This window comes from Pagrus major, chromosome 4, assembly GCF_040436345.1.
Source record: "Pagrus major chromosome 4, Pma_NU_1.0".
NCBI lineage: Eukaryota > Metazoa > Chordata > Actinopteri > Spariformes > Sparidae > Pagrus > Pagrus major.
The window spans coordinates 25937360-25960471 of NC_133218.1; the positions used below are offsets into that span (position 1 = coordinate 25937360).

At 39.4% G+C, this 23112-nt stretch overlaps 1 protein-coding gene across 1 annotated transcript in view; it reads left to right on the top strand.

Moving 5' to 3' along the window:
• Nucleotides 1-23112, top strand: part of furina (furin (paired basic amino acid cleaving enzyme) a) — an 86453-nt gene that overhangs the window by 36915 nt on the left and 26426 nt on the right. Inside the window, exons 3-6 of the mRNA XM_073463777.1 lie at nucleotides 7888-7986; nucleotides 16602-16697; nucleotides 19595-19723; nucleotides 20420-20496. Of these exons, the coding sequence (XP_073319878.1) occupies nucleotides 7888-7986; nucleotides 16602-16697; nucleotides 19595-19723; nucleotides 20420-20496 (401 nt within the window). The remainder of the gene's footprint in view (nucleotides 1-7887; nucleotides 7987-16601; nucleotides 16698-19594; nucleotides 19724-20419; nucleotides 20497-23112) is intronic.

Consider the following 23112-nt stretch of genomic DNA (forward strand, 5'->3'; position numbering starts at 1 on the left):
AGTGTGCAGAAGCACTGCAGCAGCCTGGGAGGTAATTAAAGAAAGATGAATTAAGCAGAGTTTGAAATATTAATGAAAGCAAAATGTTACTTGGAGAGTGATGACCAATGTTGCAGTTCCACCAGTGCCATCAGAATTAAATAAAGTACCACTCAAAGAAAGGCCAGCTGTAGCACAACCATGGGGTGAAGAAAAACTCAACCTTACCTTTTCTGTTTCCAGTGAAAATTGTTGCCTGTTGTACATCAAAACCATCAGCGTCTGACCTTTAGATTCAGGAAGCACTTGAGGAAAAGGTCTTCCTTTATCAGATGAAAAATGATGACTATCAAGACCTTCAGACTAATTCTTTGAAAGCCGCATCAGTTACAGTTAAGGTAAATTCCCTTTTCAAAGTCACCTGACTCATTAGACCTCCGCCAGATTGAATATGATACCTGAGGAATTGATTCTTCCTTGTGGGATGGATGTGGTGTCAATTATTTTTGATGAAGCAAATAAGTGATGGCTGTCTTTCTTTCTAAAGGGGACACTGAAGGCACATAAATTATATTTTAGACGATTTATGGCCTTGGCCCATTAAAAACAATTCAAGTGCATTAGTCTCAAAGTGAATAACACTAAGATCAAGACTATGAGGACCTTTCTAGCTGTTTGTTGTGTTGAGACAAAGTTACTGAAAATGATTCAAATCTGACCCATGCAGAGAAACACCTGACATGAACGTACCAGACTTTTTTCTCTGAGCTGTGCAAGAGATTGAGGGGAGTAAACTGATGTTATATTGACACGCTGAAGAGTTCCCCGCTGGTCACAGTTGCCTCTTGTCTAAAGTAGCATGTCTCTGCTCTGAGAGGTTATTCTGAAAAATACCTCTCGGACTGAGGTCAGACAGACTCGGTCAGAAAACCTTTCACTGCAGCACCTGCTGATTTAGCTCTCCTCAGGATGGACCGATTCTTTGAGATGCTGTCTGACCCCCACCTGAGGCTAAAGTTCACATCTCACACAGTTCTGGTCTGGTAGAAGAATGAGAGAATTCAATCGTAGGCCTGAGGGTCATGGCTAGTCTTTCATTTTACCACATCAATATGTTTTTTCTTGAGTCAAAGACAAATATGTAGAAAATAAAACATTGGACATTAAATAGCTAAAGGGGAGCTATCCATAAACATTACTGAATATCCATGACCTGTCTAATCGGGTCAGGGCCCTGTTGTCTGTGTGAAACAATAGATCAGATTGCGTGGGCACTTCTCAAATGTATTGACTTTTCTGTAATTTATTGTTATAGCCCGTATGAAATGTACAACTGGGGCTGTGGTGTTGTAAAGCCTACGCAGCTATGTATGTATGCAGTCTGATGTGACTTTACCCTTGCAGCACCATAAGGACCTCGCTGTGAAGAGTTAGTCATCTGAGGACAGCTCTCATCGACCCGTGAGCTTACAGCCCTGCAGCAGGTCTGCCGTGACGCTGTAAACTTATTTTATATGCTCATCCACTCCATAAAATTGAAGTGTGCTGCAGTGGACAAGATGTTGTGCAAATGCAGAGACCCAAGGAGGATGGAGCATACAATAAGTTAATGTTTGTTTATTTTTATTAGTAATTAAATAAGGGGAAGAAATAATGGCTATCTCTTGGCCATGTAGTATTTATTACTGTAACATTGTGACCTCAGAGGTTCGCCATAAAGATCAGCAGCAAGAGTCAGTGTTTTATTTGATTACATGAGTCTATTTAATATTTATCTTGGTACAACATTGACATTTACTCTGTATCTGCAAGTTAATAAGTAGTAAAAATGTCATGGGGTTTGCCAGCGTTACATCACATCGCAGTAGGAACGTCTGTCAACATTGAAGCCTCACCAGTGTTGCCAACAAGTAAACATCATGTTTCCCTGAAATTATGCAAGCACCTTTTTACCAACAATTAACAACATTTGATCAAATACGACAGATAGTTAGCAGAACCATGTCCCCCCCCTAGTTGGCAACGTTTAGATTAATTGACTCATCGTTGCAGCTCCAGTATCGAGACACCTCGTCATTTTTATGCATGTTTTGGTAGGGGACTGTTACATGACTTAGAAAATACTAACCCTACCCTATGTGATTGGGAAATGTAGTTAAACTATTGACGCACTCCACAGCATCGAGCTCACAATATACAGTATCTATGGACTGATACATAACAAGGCAGCAAATCACGTGAAGGATACTCTGAGTCTGAAGATTGCCTAGATATTGAAACAAGCTTCCTGACAGTGTGCTTATCTGAGTCAGGTCTTTCAACATTAGTTGCGGTTTGATTGTCATCTGAGAGTAACTGAAAATTAAATTTTTAGTGTAATAACTTCAGGGATTCATTCACCAGGCTGGTGGAGAACAGTGGCAATAAAAGCAGAACCTCTATCAAAGGATGCACCTTGAATTTGGGTCAATTAAGTGTCTGTAGTGGAAATTGAACACAGTGAGAGTTTAAAAACTACTCTGGAGTCCCTATTTATTCAAGAGATGAACAGGGCATGGTGGAACTGAAGGGGTTCTGCCTGAAGAGAAAGGTCCCAGGGTTTTGCAGTCTTTCTACAGTCTCAACCCGAGGGGGAAGGTTATTTGATTGGGGAGCCATGATTGCACAGAAATTATGACCGGGTGACTGATAGCAAGGTTGCAGAATTGTGAAAGCTAATCAACCGCAAACAGCTGAGCACAAAAACACTTAGTAATCTGATTTAAGTGGACACATTTTATTATCTTAGCACATCAACAAGATCGAACAAGGGTTTGGACTGAAGGAGATGATATTGTCAGGAAGGACCCAAACTGAGGTATTGGTTATTAAAAAGGTAAAAACTCCTACAGATTTAAAATATCTTGTGATAGAGCCATGATAATCACATGATCCCCAGAAGAGAAAATAGTGGCTTATGTGCACTGTAACCCTCAGGCAGCGATAAAACTGTACTGTATGTTATTGAGGCTTGAACTGAGGCCCTGAATGGTCATTCTAATCACAATGTCAACTTCTTGCTTCCCTTCCACCCTGCAGATATTGAAGTCTGTGGGGTACTTCCCAACCCGAATGCCTCGTATTTCACCATCCCATTTAATCCACTTGTTTTTGTCAACACCATTAAATGAACTAATCTGACTTCTTCAGAACAATGGAGGTAAACGGTGGACTGTGCCAAGAATCATAATCTGTATTTACTGTATAAACACACTCAAGGAATGTGGCCGGCAGCTTGTTGAGAACGGACGGTGTGTGTTGATAAATAAGGAAGCTGGACTTTTCCTTATAAGGCTTTATAAATTTAATAGTTTATTCCTGATTCATTCTGAAACATTTTCTGCAGTACTCGCCAGCACTTCACCTTCATTTCTGTGTACATTTCTGCAGTGCAAAGGCTACCAAAACTGTTGATTTAGCTTATGGTTCTTATCAAGCACATGCATAACAAAGATGCCAAATAAAACTAAAGGTTAATGAGCAAGGAGAGCCATAATGACTGCTGCAGGACAAATAATGAAAGGGGGGGGAACAATGAGTAGAGAGCATGTAATGACTAAAGCGTAGTTTGGCAGAAAGGCAGACCAGCTGTGCAAACCCATTTTCAGGTGTGTGGGGGCAGCTCCGTCGGCTCTGTCCTGCTTTAAAAGACACTGTTGGTTATGTCCAGCTGCCACTGTGGCGCTCCATGCCCCCGTCCTACCCATTCACAACACTGAGTAATTAGACTCCAGGCTCATTATATAAACAAGTTACTGGACTATTTTAGGCCCAAGTCTCATTTTCCCAATTTATCTGAACCCGCTGATGCACAGACAAAATATGGTAATGCTCTGTGTCCCAATGCCCCTAAATCAAATGCAGCTAAACGTCAAAACTGAGAGGAAATGATTCATGATTGATGTGTCCGTAGTGAAACTGCAATAACGGCCTCACCTCATGCAGAATTACCAAAATCCACAGGCTTTGTTTTTGACATTCACGGCTCCACATGGAAAACAGTTTCGTATCGTGTTACTGCAGCCCTCAAACCTATTTCCCACTTTGTCTCCAGACATTGTTTGGCTCTTTGTAAAACATAATTGTGTCAACAGTCACAGGAGATGAGACACCAGACCTTTTTGATAAGTGCTTTCCCACAAGGTAAATTTGGCAGGCGGGAAGGGAGCAAACATGCAAACAAACCAGCAGACAGTAATTTTCCACTGTCTGTCACCGTGCATTTTAATGAGGTTGATGGATTAATGCCTCACTTTGGTAATAGGCCACTTGGAGTGCACCAGTTAAGCCTGTTGTGCTCTATCAGTGCCCGGCTTATCACATCAGTAATGGTCACTCAAAGTCCGGATCCGTCCTTTTTCCACATAATTTTTCCATCTAAATGTCTTTGTCGCAAATGGACCTTTTTTCCAAGTGGAAAGCAGTTAAAGTGCCCCATAGAAACAACATGGTCCAGAGATTAAATGGTTGAATACAAACTCTAAAGTGTTGTTGCTGATTGCCAGATGATTATTGAGTGGCAGGAAAGGCATTTAGCTGGACTGGAATGGACCTCTATCTGTTAAGTCAAGCGAGTGTGTGGGTGTGTGCATATGTTTGAAACAGTTGAGCTGTTTTTAATGTGAGATGACCTGTGTCCCTGTATATATGTATACATTCATGCATATGTACAAGCAGGGGTTACATTCGGATTTGTTATGTGGAGGGGCTCACCGGCCAATGGGACTGATGGATGAAAAAATCCACTGACCAAGAACATTTTTTATGACTTTAGTATTTAATTTTAAAAAAATGCTGCTGTAAAAAACTTTTTCATAGAGGTAGTTTGGGACCTGTTGTACAAGAATAGGGATGGGTTTGCTCAAGAATGCCACTTTGTGTTGGTAAGTGGTGGGGACATAAGGGCTCAGATGGACAAAAAAATAGTCTTCAACAAATGTGATTTTGGTCAAAGCGATGTCCAAGAGAAAAAAGGAAGGAGACAACATAACCGTTTTTGTACAAGAGTCTTGTAACAAATCTATGTCCAGTCCGAGTTTGCTCTGTCTCGACAGATTGCTTGTGCTTGTCCATGCAAACTTTGCTCAAATCCTTTTTTCTCGATGAAGACGTGTAGAAATTAGTCTGCCTCTAAGTTTTAGGAAGTAATCATGTACTGTTTGACAAGTTCCAAATAAATGAGAACCCTTGAGAACTGATGTTTCTGTACATCATTAATATGTAATATGCAGTTATTTTCCAATAATTTTAAGATGGTGATTTCCTACATTACCCAGCATTACTGCTGACAACTTCCAGATGGTTATGAGCTCATCAGATGGCTGAACTTAGAAGCGAAGACGCAATTAACAGAGAGAAGGGTTGACCAGTTGACAAAAAGTAAAAGTGGCACTGTTAAAGAAAAGCCCAGCACGTGGTGTGGCTGCTTTACAATATGTTGATGCTACTGCTCTTGGACATAATGAGGTCTGTGTCTTCTGCAGTGATTTTGCATAGTCTAACTCATCACAGAAAGGATGTGTTTTGAAAAGTCGTTACTCTTTTATTCCAATTTCCTGACACCATACCTGATGTTTATTTCCCTTTGTTAAAACAAATCAATCAAGCTGCTTTATCACTTCCCTGGATACTGACATTATGCTGTCTCTGTGACATCATGTCTAATAGAAAACACCATGTAACACACATCAACAAAATGAGCCCAGAAATGTGAGATGCATCACAAATAGCTTCTTTTTGCTTTAACTGTGATAAGTTACCCACTGAAAACACTGGCTGAATGGATGGATCAACCATCAGGGCTTTGTTTAGAAGTATAACTTTTCATCTGTGATAGTGTTATTTAGAGTCACTTAATGGATCCTGCCACTCTCCACCCATGTCTTTGATCAGTGTCCCACCTCCCAGACTCTTATCTGGGCTAACACAATGGACCCACTACCTGCGCTTCTTCAGGGAAGAGACCAGCGGCTCAGCTAATGCCTTTTGGATGTCAGTTTTTTTATCCCCCTTTATGTCCTGCATTTTCTCCTTGTTCTTTAATGGCTCTACACATACACACACTCACGCACAGACGTGTGGTTGTGTTTCCACCTCTGAGCTGAGTATCACTGTAATGTGTGTCTTCCCTCTTGGTTATTGCTTCCCTATTGTCCACTGGCTTTGTGTGCCGGGGCTTTTTGTGTAAGCCCGGCTGGTATCGGCCTGTTTACGGTGATTAAATGGGAGCAGAGGAGGTTGGTGGACTGAACCGTGACTCTTTTAGAGTGAGGAAAGTTGCAGTGCACACTGCGGTAGCTTAGCTCTACATGAACCTTTGCTGGGACAAAAAACATTCTGTTGATAAATATGTGTATTTTTTCTCCTTTTTTTTGTCTTCATATACTGTATGTTTATACTGCCCATAATTATGTGCACATCTGAAATCTGTATGCTGTGGTTAATTTGTTTACGACTCACAGTTTAATAGCATTTCCTAATTTTCTCTTTAGTCTATTTGATTTGAATTTTATAAAATAGGGATGATGCAATTTTTAAAATAGTTCCAGTACAGATAATGTTACTGATGTGCTGCATAGACTGAAAACATTGATTAAAATTTCAGAGCATTTGGAGCTGTTAACACCACCTGAGTACCTTCATAGACATTTGAAGATGATGGCTGCTTAACACAGTTTAACTTATGCAACTAACATTTTAAATTCAACCTATAAATACCCATGATCCACCCATCTGAGAGACTGTGATCAGCAACTGATAGTGTTGCTTGATTAAAGTTATGAATTGATTATCAAATTGTAAGCTCTTTCAATCCTTTGATTAGTCTGTTGTTTAAGTACTTGTGTAGATTCACACCATCAAGTTATCTTTCCTCTGAAACTGCTCTGCTTTGATTCGGACCATTTTTTGCTCTGACTAGGGTTGTGCAATTTATTGAAATGTCATCGAAATCGCAGTATGGCCAAGTGCAATACCCAAATCATAAGAGGCAACAATTTTTCAAGGAAAAGATGTCCTGGCCTATGAACCTTGTTCCCCAGATGTTAGAAAACGTGTGTTTGGTAGAGACCCCATCAAATGTCACATCATCGTGATTTAATAGTTTTTCCAGTGAAAATTAAAAAGAGGTATGTTAGTCGATGTTGTAGACTGTTGGAGTTAGAGAGGATTGTTGTAAATGAAAATGGAATTAGGCTTCTCTAACTGTGAGCACACCTTTTGTTGGCTAATGCAGCCCATTAGGCCAACTTGGCGGGACTATGATTTGCAGTCACAATGATGGGGAAGGATTTGTTAAACTCATACCACCTGAGAGAAAGTGTGGCAGCAGGAAAAGGGCAATCCATTGATCAACAGTTTCACACAGGGCTTTCTGTAACTAGAGCCAAATAAAATGATGCAATCTTTGAAGTTGCTTTTGGTCAGTCGGTGCAGAGGTAGGACTGTGGCTAACACTGCTGTGGTCTCAATGAAGTAAATTCATAAATAATGCATTTGCCTTGTGTATTTATTTATGACATGTTTTGACCCAGGCAGTGTGAAGGTCAGTTGTCTGAATACATGTTTCTGTCAGGTCATTTCAGGTAGCCTGGATGTGATGGGTGTCCGTTTTTAATGCAGCGTGATCTCAGTATCCACACTGAGTACAATTAACAATTCACACAGTTTTGTGTTGTATTGTACTGTAAACCACATCGTGGGTTAATGGTAGACAAAATAATTATTTATTTATAAGCAGCATGAAGGGAGTAATTTCATACTTCATTGAACCCTTTATCACAGGTGGAGGTATTATCAGATTACACAGAGAGAGAGAGAGAATTAAATGGCTTTTGTGTGATACCTGATCATATCTCTTTGTCTTTTCAGGTATTTGGTGATTATTATCACTTCCGCCATCGTACGGTGGTGAAGAGATCGCTGTCAGATCACAGGGGGACACAAGTCCGTCTAGATAAAGATCCAAAGGTAAGAGGTTTTTTTCAGGGGCCACAGTTGATGTACTGTGTGTTCATGAATGTGGAGGAGGTTTATTGATGTTTTGGAGTGTGTGTGTGTGTGTGTGTGTGTGTGTGTGTGTGAGGTGTGTGTGTTTAAAGTGTGTTGCTGTATTTGTAGTGTCATCCATCAGGTATTCAGGAGTGCTAATTAGCAGCAATTGACCCAATAAAACAGTTGAAAGCTTGAAAACACTATTTACATATAGTTCATCACATAATCACTTGCTGTTATTTGGTAAATCTAAATGTTCATCGCATCATTGTCACAATAAAAATACAATAAAATGCAGTACTTGGAGTTAATAGGGCTTTGAAAAGGGTTTTCTGCATAAATTACTTTATTTTTTTCATTATTAGAAACTCTAAATGTACCTCTGTGTCCACATGTGATCCTTTTAAACCAACTGAACATCTTTTTTTTAACGTATGATGTTAATGTTCAATGTTATAGCCATGTATTAACTTGATTTTACATGATTACATAGGATTGATTCATTATTTCAAAGTCATTTCACTCCAAGATTAAACTTTTTTTTTTTTTACACTGATTTGATTGATGTTAATTATTGATTATTTAGTCAGTCAGTCCACTAAATGGGCTGTTATTATGTGTTGTACAGGAAGAGAAGCACAGTAGAAAAAGGCAAGGCAAGTTTGTTTATATAGCACCATTCAGACACAAGGCAATTCAAAATGTTTTACAGATTAAGAAGTAAAAGGAATAGTAAGCTAACAGGGCAAAGAGCCAAACCCTCATCCCTCATATCTTACATTTTTTTATAATGGCTGTGTCAGACAAGTATTCACACTGCCTGTTTTCCTTTCACCTGAGATGCCACACGATATGGACACTCCTCTGTTGGTGAAGCCAGTTTCTCCTCCTTTTCTGATCCAAATTAAAATTTCACTTTGTGTTTTTTTCTCACAGTTTTGTAGGAGAGTTTGAGGTTAGTTTGAAAATGAATGTGTGTCCTACCCAATCTGGAAGGACGAAGGGAAGAGTTTGAAATTAACATTCATAGCTGTGGGAATAAAAAAGTGTGTAGCTGAGAAAGCGCATGTATGAGTGCTTTTTAAAGAGCCTTCAATCAGATGAGCCTCCAACCTTTAAAATAGTTTCATAAAAAATGACAGACTGAATAGAATATAAAAACTTTAAAGACAGATGGGGTAGTTTGAAAGGCGTGTAAACTTAGTTTTTGAGGCTTCCTAACTAACTACTGAAATTGTTACTGTAACTAGCTGACAGCATCAAAGTAAAATGGCATGTAAGTAAAAATATTTTAAAGCTGAGATGAGCAAAGTAAAATGCACCATGTCAAGCTTTTTCTAAAAGTGAAAATAGTTTGTCCTCCAACATCAGAAAACTGAACAGAAATGCTTATCATAATTCCCTACAGCCAAAAGTGTGCTTATCTAATGTCTTATGTTCAGTCCAACAAACAGTCCAAAAACTGAAAAGTGATTAAAGATATAATTTGGAACATTTCTGCATTAAAATGCCAAACTACGACTAGACGTTTGTTTTATCAGTCGTTTTTGAGTGTCATCATATATTGCCTCAGACTTTTTAATTTTCACCCATTTACACACACCTTTGGCAGTGAGCTGTCATGCAAGGTGGTGGCCTATCTGGGGATCGAATCGCCAACCGAATTAGTGGGCGACCTGCTCTGCTTCACGAGCTGTTATTTTAATTTCATTGACTAATTGATCAACGGATTACTTGTTGCGGCCCTAAAGAACTACATTCAATAACAGAAGAGAACGTGTGTATTATGAACATCAAATGAATTTCTGCTCTCCCTATAACTGTGTCACTGTTTCCATATAACAGCTTTACTTTATGGTTTCCCATAACAGTTTGTGTAATGTCCCTCATTGTTCTCTATGATATGGACAAGGGAATTGTTAATCTGTTGTTGTTATGACAGGAGGGTTTACACTCAGTTCAGACAGCCTCTCTTCCTCCGCAGTAAAATAAAAAGTTTACAGTTGACGGCATCACTTCAGAGCAGCTGTATACCTGTTAGATGTCATAGTAACAAAGACAAAACAGTCACTTTTTTAAAAAACCTGCAGCAACCTTTCCTGCATCTGACACTATCTGTCAATGTGAAGATTAATTGGAACTTCTGGCTGCTGCTATGTATTTATTTGTGTTCCTCCAAAGTTCACTGTGCACATTTTAAGTGTTTTAACAGAGTTGTCAGCCAGAGTGTAGTCGGGCGCTGACATACCCAGAGCACAATAGAGTACAATGAACAATGAATTTGAATGCGCACTAGCTTCAAATATAGCATACAAGCATACAAACACGAGGCGGTAATTCTAGTTTCCTCCCTGATCTAAGTTCAGTCTTGTGTTATATTTTCTCCTTCTGAAACCCACCAGCACTTGAGAATTGTAAGAAAATGTTTTCCCTCCATTTCTCTTCCTCCTTCTGCTTTCTCTTGGATTTATAATAACATGTTTACATCTACATTGTTTACAGTCATTTCAGTAAATAGAGGATTTCAAGGACAACTATCATGATTTATATAATTCTCCATATCAAGGGTAACTGCAGGAGCATAATATATGCTGCTTTCAATAAAACCTGTCACTGGCCATGCTGCCATGCTGTGCAGCTACACAGTACAGGTGCATACTGGGAAGAGAACAGCTTCTGCTGGGTTTGTTTGCGTACATGTTAGAAACGGTGCACCTCCCTCTTTGGGATTTCCTTTAACACTGCGGCTCCATTTCCTGTTGTTGAATTCCTTTTTTCCCACAGCACCTCAGAGAAAGTGGAAACCGGTCAGGAGGGGTCAAATCAGCTTGTTGGTACCTACTGGATGCAAGATTTTGGTTTATTTGTTTGTTTTATAAGGTCAAGCTTTGGAAATGCTGCAATAGCTTGCAATTTTAACTAAATCCCCCTTGGGTTTTTATTCTCAAACTCTCTCATATGTAAACACCAACACAATTTTGAAACTGTGCTATAATTAATAGTCTGATCAAAGCTTGTATAAGGCAGCAGATCATTGCACATGTGATTCCCATTTGCATCAGCTGCACAGTTGTTATGAAAGGGAAAACATTGCAGAAATAGCCCTAATAGGAGGAATTTTGAAATCCTACAGAGACTGTCCCCGCAGCTTTTTAACTGGCCGAGATGAAGCCTGAACAAAAGGCTCAGTAAACCGTCTTTGAAGAGTGTCTAATTACTGACAAAAGCACCTGGACCTCAGCCAGATCTCATAGACTGGCTAACAGAGCCCTGTTAATAGGGTCTATTGAAGATTTAAAGCTTTGGGTCTATCCGCTCCCTCCACGCCTACTACTGTCCCGTCTTATTCCGTTGTTACACTTATGTTGCAGGCACTTTGCTTTAGTGTTTCTGTTTGGTTGGGTAAAAAGTAGAGAATTAATAGGACAGACATAGCAAAGCAATAAGTAGCTCAAATACATTGAATTTAAGTATCCATTATCATCATAGAAGCAATAACACAAAAAAGATTTAGCATAAATATAAACGATGTAGCTGCTTTGTATTGTGTTCCTTTATGTAATGATGCTTTCCGTGGGGTTTCCAGTTGGCCTCAGAGGTAGGATGCTATGTTTGTATAATGAAGAAGGACAAAGCAGTGGGTGGGCGAAATGAGCCGAGTGGGGAATCTATTCGTTGGACAGATACAGGACTCTCCACCTAAACATGAGCCAAAGCAGTCTGGTTGTCAGCAGTAGTTCTGCATTGGATCGGTCTGGATGTGTGAGATAGACAGACACCATTTTCCCATTTTCAAAACTCATTTATAATGAAAATGCTGTTTGTCAACTTCAGGGCTCTGTGCTCTGTCACAGACTATTAAAGAATTTTCAAAAGACTCCTCACATGAAAATTGCAAAATAGAAAATGGAAATGTTTGTTGTTTAACTCCTGCCAAAAGTAGGACAACTTTTCAAGATGAATTATGAGTTTTGAGCTGAAAAGTTTGACTACCATTGTTTCTTGTTCCTGTTTACTGTGAATAAGGAAAGAAAGGCTTTTGCTGGATATAAGGACTTTGATCTCAAGTTCAGTTTAATATTCAAATAAATGTTTATTTTACAGAATAATCACTGGCTTTCTGTATTAGAAATGATTGGTAAGGTGCTATAAGGGAGAAATATTCCTGTAACTCCATATAAAACTGATCAGTTTGCCTAATGATTAATTTTGATTAGTTTGTGCTGAAATTATTACTTTCTTCCCACAAATGGAACAGTGAAGTACTAAAATTAAGATAATTACTGTTCTAGTAAACATCTTTCAGGAAGTCATTTGTCACAGTGATGACTGATTGAGAATCCCTGTTGTCTTGATAGTTTGTGAACACACCCAAAGCCACAAATGGTGAGCCTTCATTTCCTAGGAACTAGGAAAAACACATATTTGCTGGTGTTTGATAGACTTTACAAAGAACTGTGAGTAACATTTAGATGATTGGCTGCACAGATTAGAGGGAGGAAAATAACTGAGGTGTCTGCAGCTAAAAGGAGCAGAAACTGCTGCTGTACTCAATCTAATGTGCATGTTTGTCAGAGGTATTTGAGGTATAATTGAATGGTCATGTTACTACATTGTTTTGAGTAGTGTATTAAAATCTGACCCTATGTTTCGACCTTAATGGTCAAGACAAAAGATTTACTTTTTGAGGATCAAATGCATCTTTATATAGATTACTGAACTTTGTGAAATTTGTGAAACATTTATAACTTGGCTTGGCTTGTAACTGTTTCTATCACCAATAATTATGTCATGATTATGTCATGACAACTACACCTTTAATCAGTGAACACACCCATGACTGCATAAGGTGCCCTAATGTTTTCTGTAAGAGTTATTGTACCAGTCTGTCTAGTCAAACCCTATATCATTTTGGCAACATTTCCCACAGAGCTCGAGTGTAAATAAAAGCTCATGTTTTCAGTAAAGGCATGCAAAAGAGTTAGAAGTTCTTATATGTGATGGTTTTGTGGGTAGTGTGCAAAACAAGGGAAAACCAAGGAAATTAAAAAGAGATAGTTTAAGGAGCATATTTAATGCAATGCAAGATACACAAGCTGTGTAGTACAGGAAATTTACCATTATCATTTACATAACTTCCTGTGTTGCTTCAGAGAACAAATATTGTGCAAACATTGAGAATCTTTTTACCAAATATATTTGAGTCAGCATGTCAATTTTCCGTGAAAGTGAGCGATCCTACGTATGTGTGAAAATGAGTGGTTTCACACAGGATTTAATGTGTGATTGAAAAGCAGGGGAGGAAGCAGAAGAGGGGAAATCACATACACCGCCTCATGACGCAAGAGAAAAAAGCTTGTTTGTATCTAACTGAAAATCACATGGAAGTTGAATTTGGTCCCTGCACACAACTGAGCCTTTGTCACCCAGACTATAGAGATGCTTTTCAGTCAATAGTACTGCCATTTTCTTTCAAACGGAAAGCCAATATTAAAGCCTGATAGAGAGATGTCAACTGCTGCCTTTCTGTCTCTGAGGCCGGCTCAAACTAATGAGGTATTGAATAATGTCGCACAGGAATGGGTTCACAATCTCTCCTTCTAAAAATATGCATTAGATACATATTTATTGTTTCAGTAATGATAGGTTTTAGCAGGGAATTTATTTTAGTTTTTTTTGTGATATGACATGGCATTTTAATAAAAATGGGAAGTATGTACAGTAAAAGATGAGGATGTATTTAATCTTTTATCAGAAAAGCCTCCAACCTTAAAAAATACTTTAATAAAAATAGTCTGACTGAATAGAAAAGTATTAAAACCCTCACAACAGAAAGGGAAGTTTTAAAGGCGTGATGAACTCTTTTTTTTTTTTTTTGAGTCTACTAACTACTGATATTCTGAAACGGTTGACACCATCAAAGTAAAACAGTATGTAAAGTGCTAAGCAGAAGTATTTTAAAGCTGAGACGAGAAAATACGAGGTAAATATGCAAAGTATGAGTTAAATTTGGTCCCTGCATACAACTGAGGCTTTGTCACCCAGACTGTAGAGGTTCGTGGAGACCTGTTCTTTAAAACAGAAAGCCAATATTAAAGCCAGACTGAGAGAAGCACATTAACTATTGCCTTTCTGTCTCTAAAACTGCCTCAAACTAATTAGATGTTGAATCCTGTCACGTAGGAAAAGGTTAGGAATCTCTTCTAAAAATGCTATATATGGATAAGATACACACATTGTTTCAGTAGAGTTTAGTTGTAGCAGTCGATATGATGACATTTAGTTTAGCTTTGATATGATTTGGCTTGAAACTGTTATGAGACTTTAGTGCCTGTACTGTAAATATTTCTTATTAGTTTCACTTTTATGCAACATGATGTTACCACATTGATTTGTCTTCTTCAAGAGAATACGAGACTAAAATGTAGAGTTGGACACGGATATTTGGCTATTTGGCTATTTGGCTATTTGGATATTCATTTGTTGGGTCGGTGTTCCATTTTCAATTTTGGGATTCGTATATTTATTTATTTAGCTAAATGTAGGCAAACTGCTGCTGGTATTATGTCATAAAAAAGTGCATACCACAAGATAGGACCTCATTTAACCAAACCCCTTGGGATAAAAAAAACCACGTCAAAACCTTTTGGGAAATGTCTCTTTATTCAATAGAAATAACAATACAAACAACAATACTATAGAATAGAATAGCCAAATCCTTTTTGTTTTTCATTTTTCGTTTTTTTGCCTTTAATTAAACAGAAAGATGCATCTTACCCGAGAATGGAGAAATGTCTGGCTCACTCCTTCATGCCTACCCCGATCAAAGCTTCAAATATTCGCTTGTTGAGTACTACGGAAGCTCCTTAGCCCAAAAAATGGTATTCGGGACAGCCCTATTAAGTTGCAGACGACGCCAGCACAAAGAAAAAGTTTACAGTGCCAGTTTTCTTTTTCTTTTTTTTTTTTATAGACATTTTCCTAATTTATATTCTGCTCGTATACAGTATAAGGATTCCCTGTGGCATGAGGATGGTTGGCTACTTTGCTTTGTTTATCTCCCTTTTCGATGATCACTGGGGTACACATACAGACAGCTGACTAGTTATTTCCTCTCACCAAAGCTCAGAGGGCACATTGAGCCTGTTGAAAGTTGGATGAGGTCTTTTAACTTTTAACTGAAAACATTTGCAGACACATCCGTGATCTGTTTGTCAGCAGTAGTTCTTTGGCTTTAAGTGTCACCCAGTTTTTGTGTGTAAACTGTTAAGGCTGTGCAGAACTGACCTCATCTTCATAGTGAGATTCGGAGGAATGCTGATTTTCACTTGAACTGATTGAGCTTCTCGCCCGTCAGGGGAACAACACCAACACGAACCTCACACACAAACCTCTCCGCTGCTCGATCTGAAATTATTCCATTATGACGTTATATTCCGGTAGTGTTGAATTGGCATCGCTTCAGTGTAGCAGCTAATGTGACCTTCATTGCTTCTTTCCTCTTTTACTCTTGTGTCTCTAGTGATCTGCAGAGGCGGAGAGGGAGAGAGAGAGGTGGGCTGTGATTTGGTTGTCCTTCACATCAGGTGCTCCGTCCTTGCGGCAGGCAGTTCTCTGTCTTCCTTCTCTGACATATTTTTTTCTTTTTTTCTTTTTTTTCCTCCTTGTTCTCATCTACCCGGGTGTTTTGTTGTGCAGCGAGCACAGTTCTGCAGAGGGAGATGCTGCCTGATTCTCACTGTATACGTTCTGCTTCTGTCAACACTTTCTGCAGGAGCTCACACTTTAGGAAAGCCTGCTGCAGACTAGGTTGTGCTGGTCGACTTGTAGTGAATTTGTAACAGTGTATGTGTTTTATAAGTGTGCATACATGATAAGGAGTGCACATAAGCATTACAGATCCCGGTGCATCCCTTTCCACACCAACCCAGAAATTTTAATTAGTCCCGGGCTGCTCTGGAGTTCATCAGCGAGTCTCATTAGTGAGGAGTCCTCGATACCCTGTGTGCCTCTAATCTCACTCTGTCTGCTGCCATCCTTGCTGAGAATTAGTATTTCTATTAATACATTTAATGTGGTGGCCCTCATGTCCACCACATTATTATTTCTTCTGTTTTTGATATGACTGTGATCAGTTTGCCGCTGGAGTATTTTTCTCTCCTGATCCTCACCTAGGGTTCAAAGTAAATGTTTTTTTTCTTCAGGCATTGTAACCAAATGACAGCAAATGAATAAAGTGAATTGTTGTGTTTAATCTTTATTTAAAGCAACATTACCTTAAAGGTCCTATTTGTAAAAGAGGAAAATTGAGTCTCATTCCTGAAGCGTCAAATACCAACACTTTGGGAAGGCAACGCCGACCCGAGGTACAATCCCAAAGCATCAGTATATGACGAGTTGGGAATGAGACTCAAAAATCAAGTTTCTTACAAAAAGAACCTTTTTTAAATAACAGCTTTAAAATATTTTTGATGGTACAGTGTCTTGTAATAGGGTGAAAGGGCAATTGTTAAGCACTGGTCACGTCACCTTGTTGTATGTTTTGCTCATTTCTTCATGTGTACTTTTGTGTTTGTGCACTTCCTGTTTAGGTGACTTGGGCAGAGCAACAGGTGTCAAAACGGAGGAAAAAGAGAGACGTCTACGTAGAACCTTATGATCCCAAATTCAGAGATCAGTGGTACCTGGTGAGTATTGGACAGAAGGCTGTGTGCGTGCTTTCTGTGTGTGTCTGTGGGACATAATTTAGCACTGCACACGGGCTGAGCTTGGTTTCGTCCAAAAGTCAATACAAGTAATTAAATTTGGGGCTGTGGTGTTTCCCTTGAGTCAAAAGACAAGCCTGTGTATGAATCCAATATACCGTCTTTGTGTGAATGCTGTTGTGTTTGTTGTTTGCAGAGGAAGTAGTCTGGGCGACTTCACCCTAAAGGATTCAGCTGCTTGAACAAAACCAGATCTACACACAGAGCTTCTTTTGAATTCTGAATTGCGTGCTTTTTCCAAACTGATGGTTTACTTTAGTCCATAAAGCACAGCCACAGAGAAGAGAAAGAGACAGAGGTGATTCACCTTGAAGCGCTCTTGTTTTCAGTTGATTGATTTTCACGTTTGACTTGAAGAATGTCACTGATACATTGGCCTGTAAAAAGCAGCAGTAACAACCCCCGAGACCTTCTGTTCGACTCCTCTTTTCCTTCAATTACTGTGTGGATGCTTCAGGCGGGAGAAGATTCATGGTGATGCAAAACAGACTTGCATCACCAGTTGTTCAAAATGTCTGCGCTTCAACAGAGGCAGACTCTTTCCCCAGTGTGGTGGAGTAGTTAGTGGCAACTTGAAAGACAAATGAGGCAGATAAAAGCCTGCTGCCTGGTTGTATCAATGTGACGAGATGTGATAGATTCTGGCATATGTTCACACACACTTATTAGTGTTTCACTGATGGTAAAAGCTGCGATACATGTGGATAAGGCAGAGTTCTGTGCACAATTAAATAGCATTTTTATCTTATCTTATAATCAACCAATGATTGTTTTCTATATTGATTAATTAATCAGTATAGAAACATATTGATTTCAGTTTCTTCTTTAAGAGAAAAGAAATTAATCCTTTAGTTTTCACTGCAATGATATCATTTAAAGAAACAACAAATTCATATTTTAACAGGAAACTGTTAAATATTATTACTAAAACTATGGTGCTACTGTTTTTTGTTTTTTTAAAACTTTTTTAAACCTTTTTAAAGCAGTGCTGAACCAGTGGAAAACATTAAAATAAAATCTGTAGGCGCTCCATGAGGCCGTAAAGCTCATTAAACACCAAAAGACGTGAAAACTGGAGCAAGACTTTTGGTGTTCTCATATTCAGCTCAAAGCTCAACACATCCTAGTGGTGGAAAGGATCCAACAGTCACCATGTCAGCAAAAAAAAAAGAGCATGTGGACATGTTAGCTGTTAACAAACCGGCCAACCACCATTTAGCATATAGCATTAATGTTTCATCATATCATAACCAGTCATGTGAGACTAGATGCGTGAGGATTACTAGGTTTCATTCATTGGATACCTGGAATGAGTGCACCAAAATTAATGGCAGATATATTTTGTCTTATTCCACTCTTGATGGACCACCTGACTTACATTCCTGGTGCCACGCCATGAGCATGACCAAAACAATCACAAAAAAAGAGTTTGATGGCTGACAGCCATGTGTAATCTGAAAGGTGTTAACAGTTAGCTGAACAACACCGTGGAGTGAATAAATGCATTAAAATGCTAAAAAATGCAAATTTCCCTGGTATTCCCTGTACTCCTTAACTCTGCATCAAGGCATCAGATTGTGTTGCTTTCATTTGTAGTTTCAGTCATTCGACATCGATTTTACTGCCTACAGCTCGTCTCTGCAATTGTGATTCAGTTTCAAGATGAAACAGTTTTTTTGGATGGGGCATGTACTGTCCACATGTCTCCACTCTAGTGATTCCTCTCTTATTATGGAAATACATTCTGTGTGTTTTAAATAATAAGTAAATCTGGTAATGTATTTTAGAAAGTGTCTGGTTATAGATATGTGCTGCCCCTCTCTCCAGGCAGTACATAAATCTGAGCCTCATGAAAAGTAAACCTGGCTGGCATGAGGAGTGTGTGGGTGTTGTCTGCTGGCAGGTTGTCCTTGGTGAAGAGATGCTAATGGTCAGCTGCTACAATGTATATTTAATATATTCTGATATTTATCTAAATAATGAGACAGTTTTTTTTTCTGACTGTTGAATAAATGGGCAGAGATCTTAAGCTATACACATGCTCACGCAGTGGTTTTTCACTTCGCAGAAGGACTGCTGACATTAAGGTAGAAAGAAAAGGACTTACGTGATGAGTAATAACCAAAATGAAACCTTTCACATGCCAGGCTCAGATTTATTATACACTCTGAATGGCCCTTTTTCAATCTGAGTCAGCATTGCACATCACAACTTTCAGCTTTAATTGATTTTCTTCTGGATGGTTTAAGTATCAATGACGTTACAAGGTTGAGGAGCAAACCTCATCCTGTGTGAGAGACGACAATTACAAGGGTCTGAAATCCAAGAGGAGAAAATGGCGGGTGGTACATCAGGCACATGACACTCTGCTTTATAAACAGGAGCTTTGAGCTAGATGAAAGCCAGACACAGCTTTAGAGCAAAGGTCAAGTTAAATGTCAAAAGCATATCAAAAAGCATACAAAATCATTACTGGATGCCATCATCCAGTTCACCGGTGCTTTTTTCGATGTTAATAATAAATGCAATAGATGCAAGCATGGCACTGATGCTCTCAGAAAAGAGATACTCCTTGTAAGCTTGCAAAACTGCCTTCCCCCTCATTGAAAAACTTCAGCTGTTCTCTAAGGAAGAATGACTGAAATTCAATAAGCAGCACCATTTTTTCCCGGATGCTTCAGTCAAAAGCTCAGTCGTCTAAAAGCCTTAAAAGATTCCCTTTTTTTAAGCCCTTCCAGATTTAGTTAAAAGCACATTCTTGTCAGCACTCAGGTGTCTCTCAGATAATTAGATTCCTTATTTGCTCTCTCCATCCTCAGTACAATGGCAACCACCGTGACCTGAATGCCAAAGCTGCGTGGCAGTTGGGCTACACAGGTAAAGGGGTGGTGGTGTCCATCCTGGATGACGGAATAGAGAAGAACCATCCTGACCTGAAACAGAACTACGTGAGTACTCCTTAATGCGCCAAAACATTTTTTCTTTTTCATGGAGATGTGTTTCTGCTGATCGAAGATAACAGTGTAACAAATGCAGCAGATTTTGAATTAAAGATAGTATCTGATGGATTGTAAGAATCTGTGATTTTCTTTGGCAGATTTTGAGGTGCTATGAATTGTCAAAGGACAGTTCACCCTAAAATCAAAAATACATATTTTTCCTCTTACCTGTGGTGTTAGTTATCAATGAAGATTGTTTTGGTGTGCGTTGCAGAGTTTTGGAGATGTTAACCGTAGAGATGTTCGCTCTACGTCCATGAGTAGATTGCTTCCTTCTGCGTCGTGATATGTTTGGCAGGTGTAGGATGGAAGAAATATAGTAGTTCTTACATGAGACTGTAGATTATCTTCAGTAACAAGGTCAGGATTTCTGGGAAAAGACATTTCTGTTGGGTTTTTCAAATTAGATAAGATAGAGCGCTTTCTAGTTCCATAACATTCAAGAGCAAGCAGACATCTCTATGGCCAATATCTCTCAGCCACTCACTCACAAAACAATCTAGATTGATAAATACCACTACATGTAATTAGAAAAATATGGATTTTTGATTATAGGGTGAACTTTCCCTTTGATATTTAAAAGAATCAAACTCAGAAAAGGCCGTTTCTGCGTCTGACTCTAACAGCTTATCTGTGTTTTCTAAGGACCCGGATGCCAGCTACGATGTGAACGATGGCGACCCCGATCCTCAGCCTCGATACACGCAGCTTAATGACAACAGGTAGAAATCTCACACAGATAACAATTTAATTTCCTCTCCTTGTCCTTTGGCTGGAACCACACGCTTGTGTTTTCTCAATGCCAGCTGTGTGTGTGGGACATGTCAGGATTAAATTGCACTTGTTCATTAATTTGTCTCCCTCACTGTCTTGATAGCTGACAGCTGACATGTAAATAGGCCCATGGCTGAGTCAAAGGACACCGTTTATGGGAACAAAACTAATTAAAGATCATAGCCTATGGGGTTTGTTTTATCCAAGACATTTTAATTTTCTGCCATTTAATGTTTTTTACTCACCACAAATGGGCAATTACTTCCTAATATGAATCCTGCCCCGACTCAGAGTTGGTGGATTTGTTTTGGCCTTCTAAATCACACAGGCCCCACCAGGGCATTTCTGTAGCCTGGGTAAGTAGAGTAAATCTACACCAGGATTAAGGTAGTGTGTGAAGAAAACAGCTTTATTGCAGTGGCCTCCGCAGATGGCATTAGGAGTTGTTTACCACCACAGTGATGTCTTGCCGAGAATTGATTGAATTAAGTTCATCAGCATTAATGAAACAGAGCAAATCTCTATGCTCTGGAGGGCCCTTGCTCATCTTATTTCATCCATGTCGCTTGCCTCCCTTCTGACTTTAATTTGTTGTAATCTGCTGTTTGTGGGCCACTGGCCTGAGAGGCTTTTTTTGTATCTCGAGGCTCACCGTGATTACGGGTGATAGGCAGAGAAGATTATAGTTGGAAGGATGGATGAAAATCAAACGTTCCCAACTCAGACAGAGGGCCTTGAGCGGGCACCATGAATGTGGTAGCTGTGGGATAGAGAGTAGCCTGAATATACAGTAACTGAGCTAATGCTTTATCAACTCCTTAAAGGCTTTGTTGAACTTGTAAGAGGCTGATTGTGGAAGGTGTGTAATTGTTTTCAAACTAAAATAATATCTACTACTTTGGGGCACAACTTCACGCACACACAGTTATCAGTAAAAGTTCTGATAAATATAGAAGCAGTCCAAACAATGTGCCATTGCCTTCTAGTACAGCCAAATTGAGTGCTTTGTGCCAGTGCCTGAAACCGTTTTCCCTAAATGGTGGAATTTCTTGCGGAGGAATGTGGGAGAACATCCCTCCAGTGCAACTTCACGGATCCAGAATCTATGCCAAGTCACGCTTAAGCTCCTCTGGTGGCTCACAGTGGGCCGGAGCCCAGCTAAGACACTTAGTATTGATGTTTCCTTCATTTCGGCTGCACCTCTTTCCAACCCTCTCTCACCTCAGCCCTTATCTCTCGCCACCCAGCTCTCCGTGTCTTCCCTGTGGCAGGACCATTTGAGAGCCAGCATATTTGTGTGTGTGTGTGTGTGTGTGTGTGTATGTCTGTTTCTCTTACTTTTACAGTGGGCTGGTGCAGATGCATGTGTAAACAAGCTGCGGGCAGGCATGAAAATGTGTAAAGTTGTGTAAGACTGTAAGTCTCTGTTCCCTGCAGAAAGCTCAACTTTGTTCCCCTCCATAAGGCTGCCTTTCTTTCCCAGCATACGGGAAGCAGAAAGGATGGCTCAGGAGCAATGTGACCATTCACCCTCATATTTATCTAAGACGGCATGTGATCTAGATGTTTCCCTTTCCAAAGTTTCCTCTGACTCCTATCAGGATGGTTTCCAAATGTGCCTTTTCTGTTTTAAACAGGCATTTTACTCAACTAATTGCCCCCTGATGAAAAGCTAGCTCACAGTCTAATGTCAAAATCACTTTATTCAACATGTGCAATAAACATGCAAAACATTTTTATTATGATGCAGCAGACTGATTGCATATTTAAATTCAGACACATTTAATGTATAGCGATGGATGAAGGGACATATTTAACAGAACTGCAAATAGCAGGTTGATTCATTTTCACCAGACCCTACATTAATCTCTCTCTAGACATTTTCTTCATCTCCCTCCTCTTTACCATGCTCTATAAACATTGCCAGACCTTTTGTCCTGAAGGCCAGCTCATTAGTAAACTGGCAGAACCATTAGCAGACTTAAGAATGAGCAGAGTGAAAACAGTTGTGCGGATTTACTTTTGAGGTTCAGTGCAGCCCAGAGACTAATGAACAGCAAACGGCGCTATACACGACTGTGAGACCCTCAGTGATTTTTTTATTTTATTTTAAAGTAATTATGACGATGCAAGAGAGAAAGAGAAAGTGAATTAAATTGCTGAATTTGAATATGGTGAAAAGTTGGGCTCGCATTTCACATCTTAGACTATAATTTTTTGTTTTTTATGTTTTTCATTTTGGTCACATGTCCTTTTATCCCTTGTTCTCATGCAGTGGTATGCATCACAAACTGCAGGAGTTAAATGTAGAACTTGTCACTCATATGGCACCTAGAGGACTGCTGTGTTTTTAAGCGGCACAAGACAACCTGCAGCATCAGTGGCAGATCTTTATATAACAAGCCAACAAGCTGCTTTTGTGCCATTTTCTGTTTTGGCAGTGCAGGTTTGGGTGGACAGTTTTCCCATCTTTGCACTACATACACAGACACAGTTTGGATACATCTGTATGACAATAGCATGTCTCTTTAGGACGTCTCCAGAGTGAGACAGTTAAAGCTTTG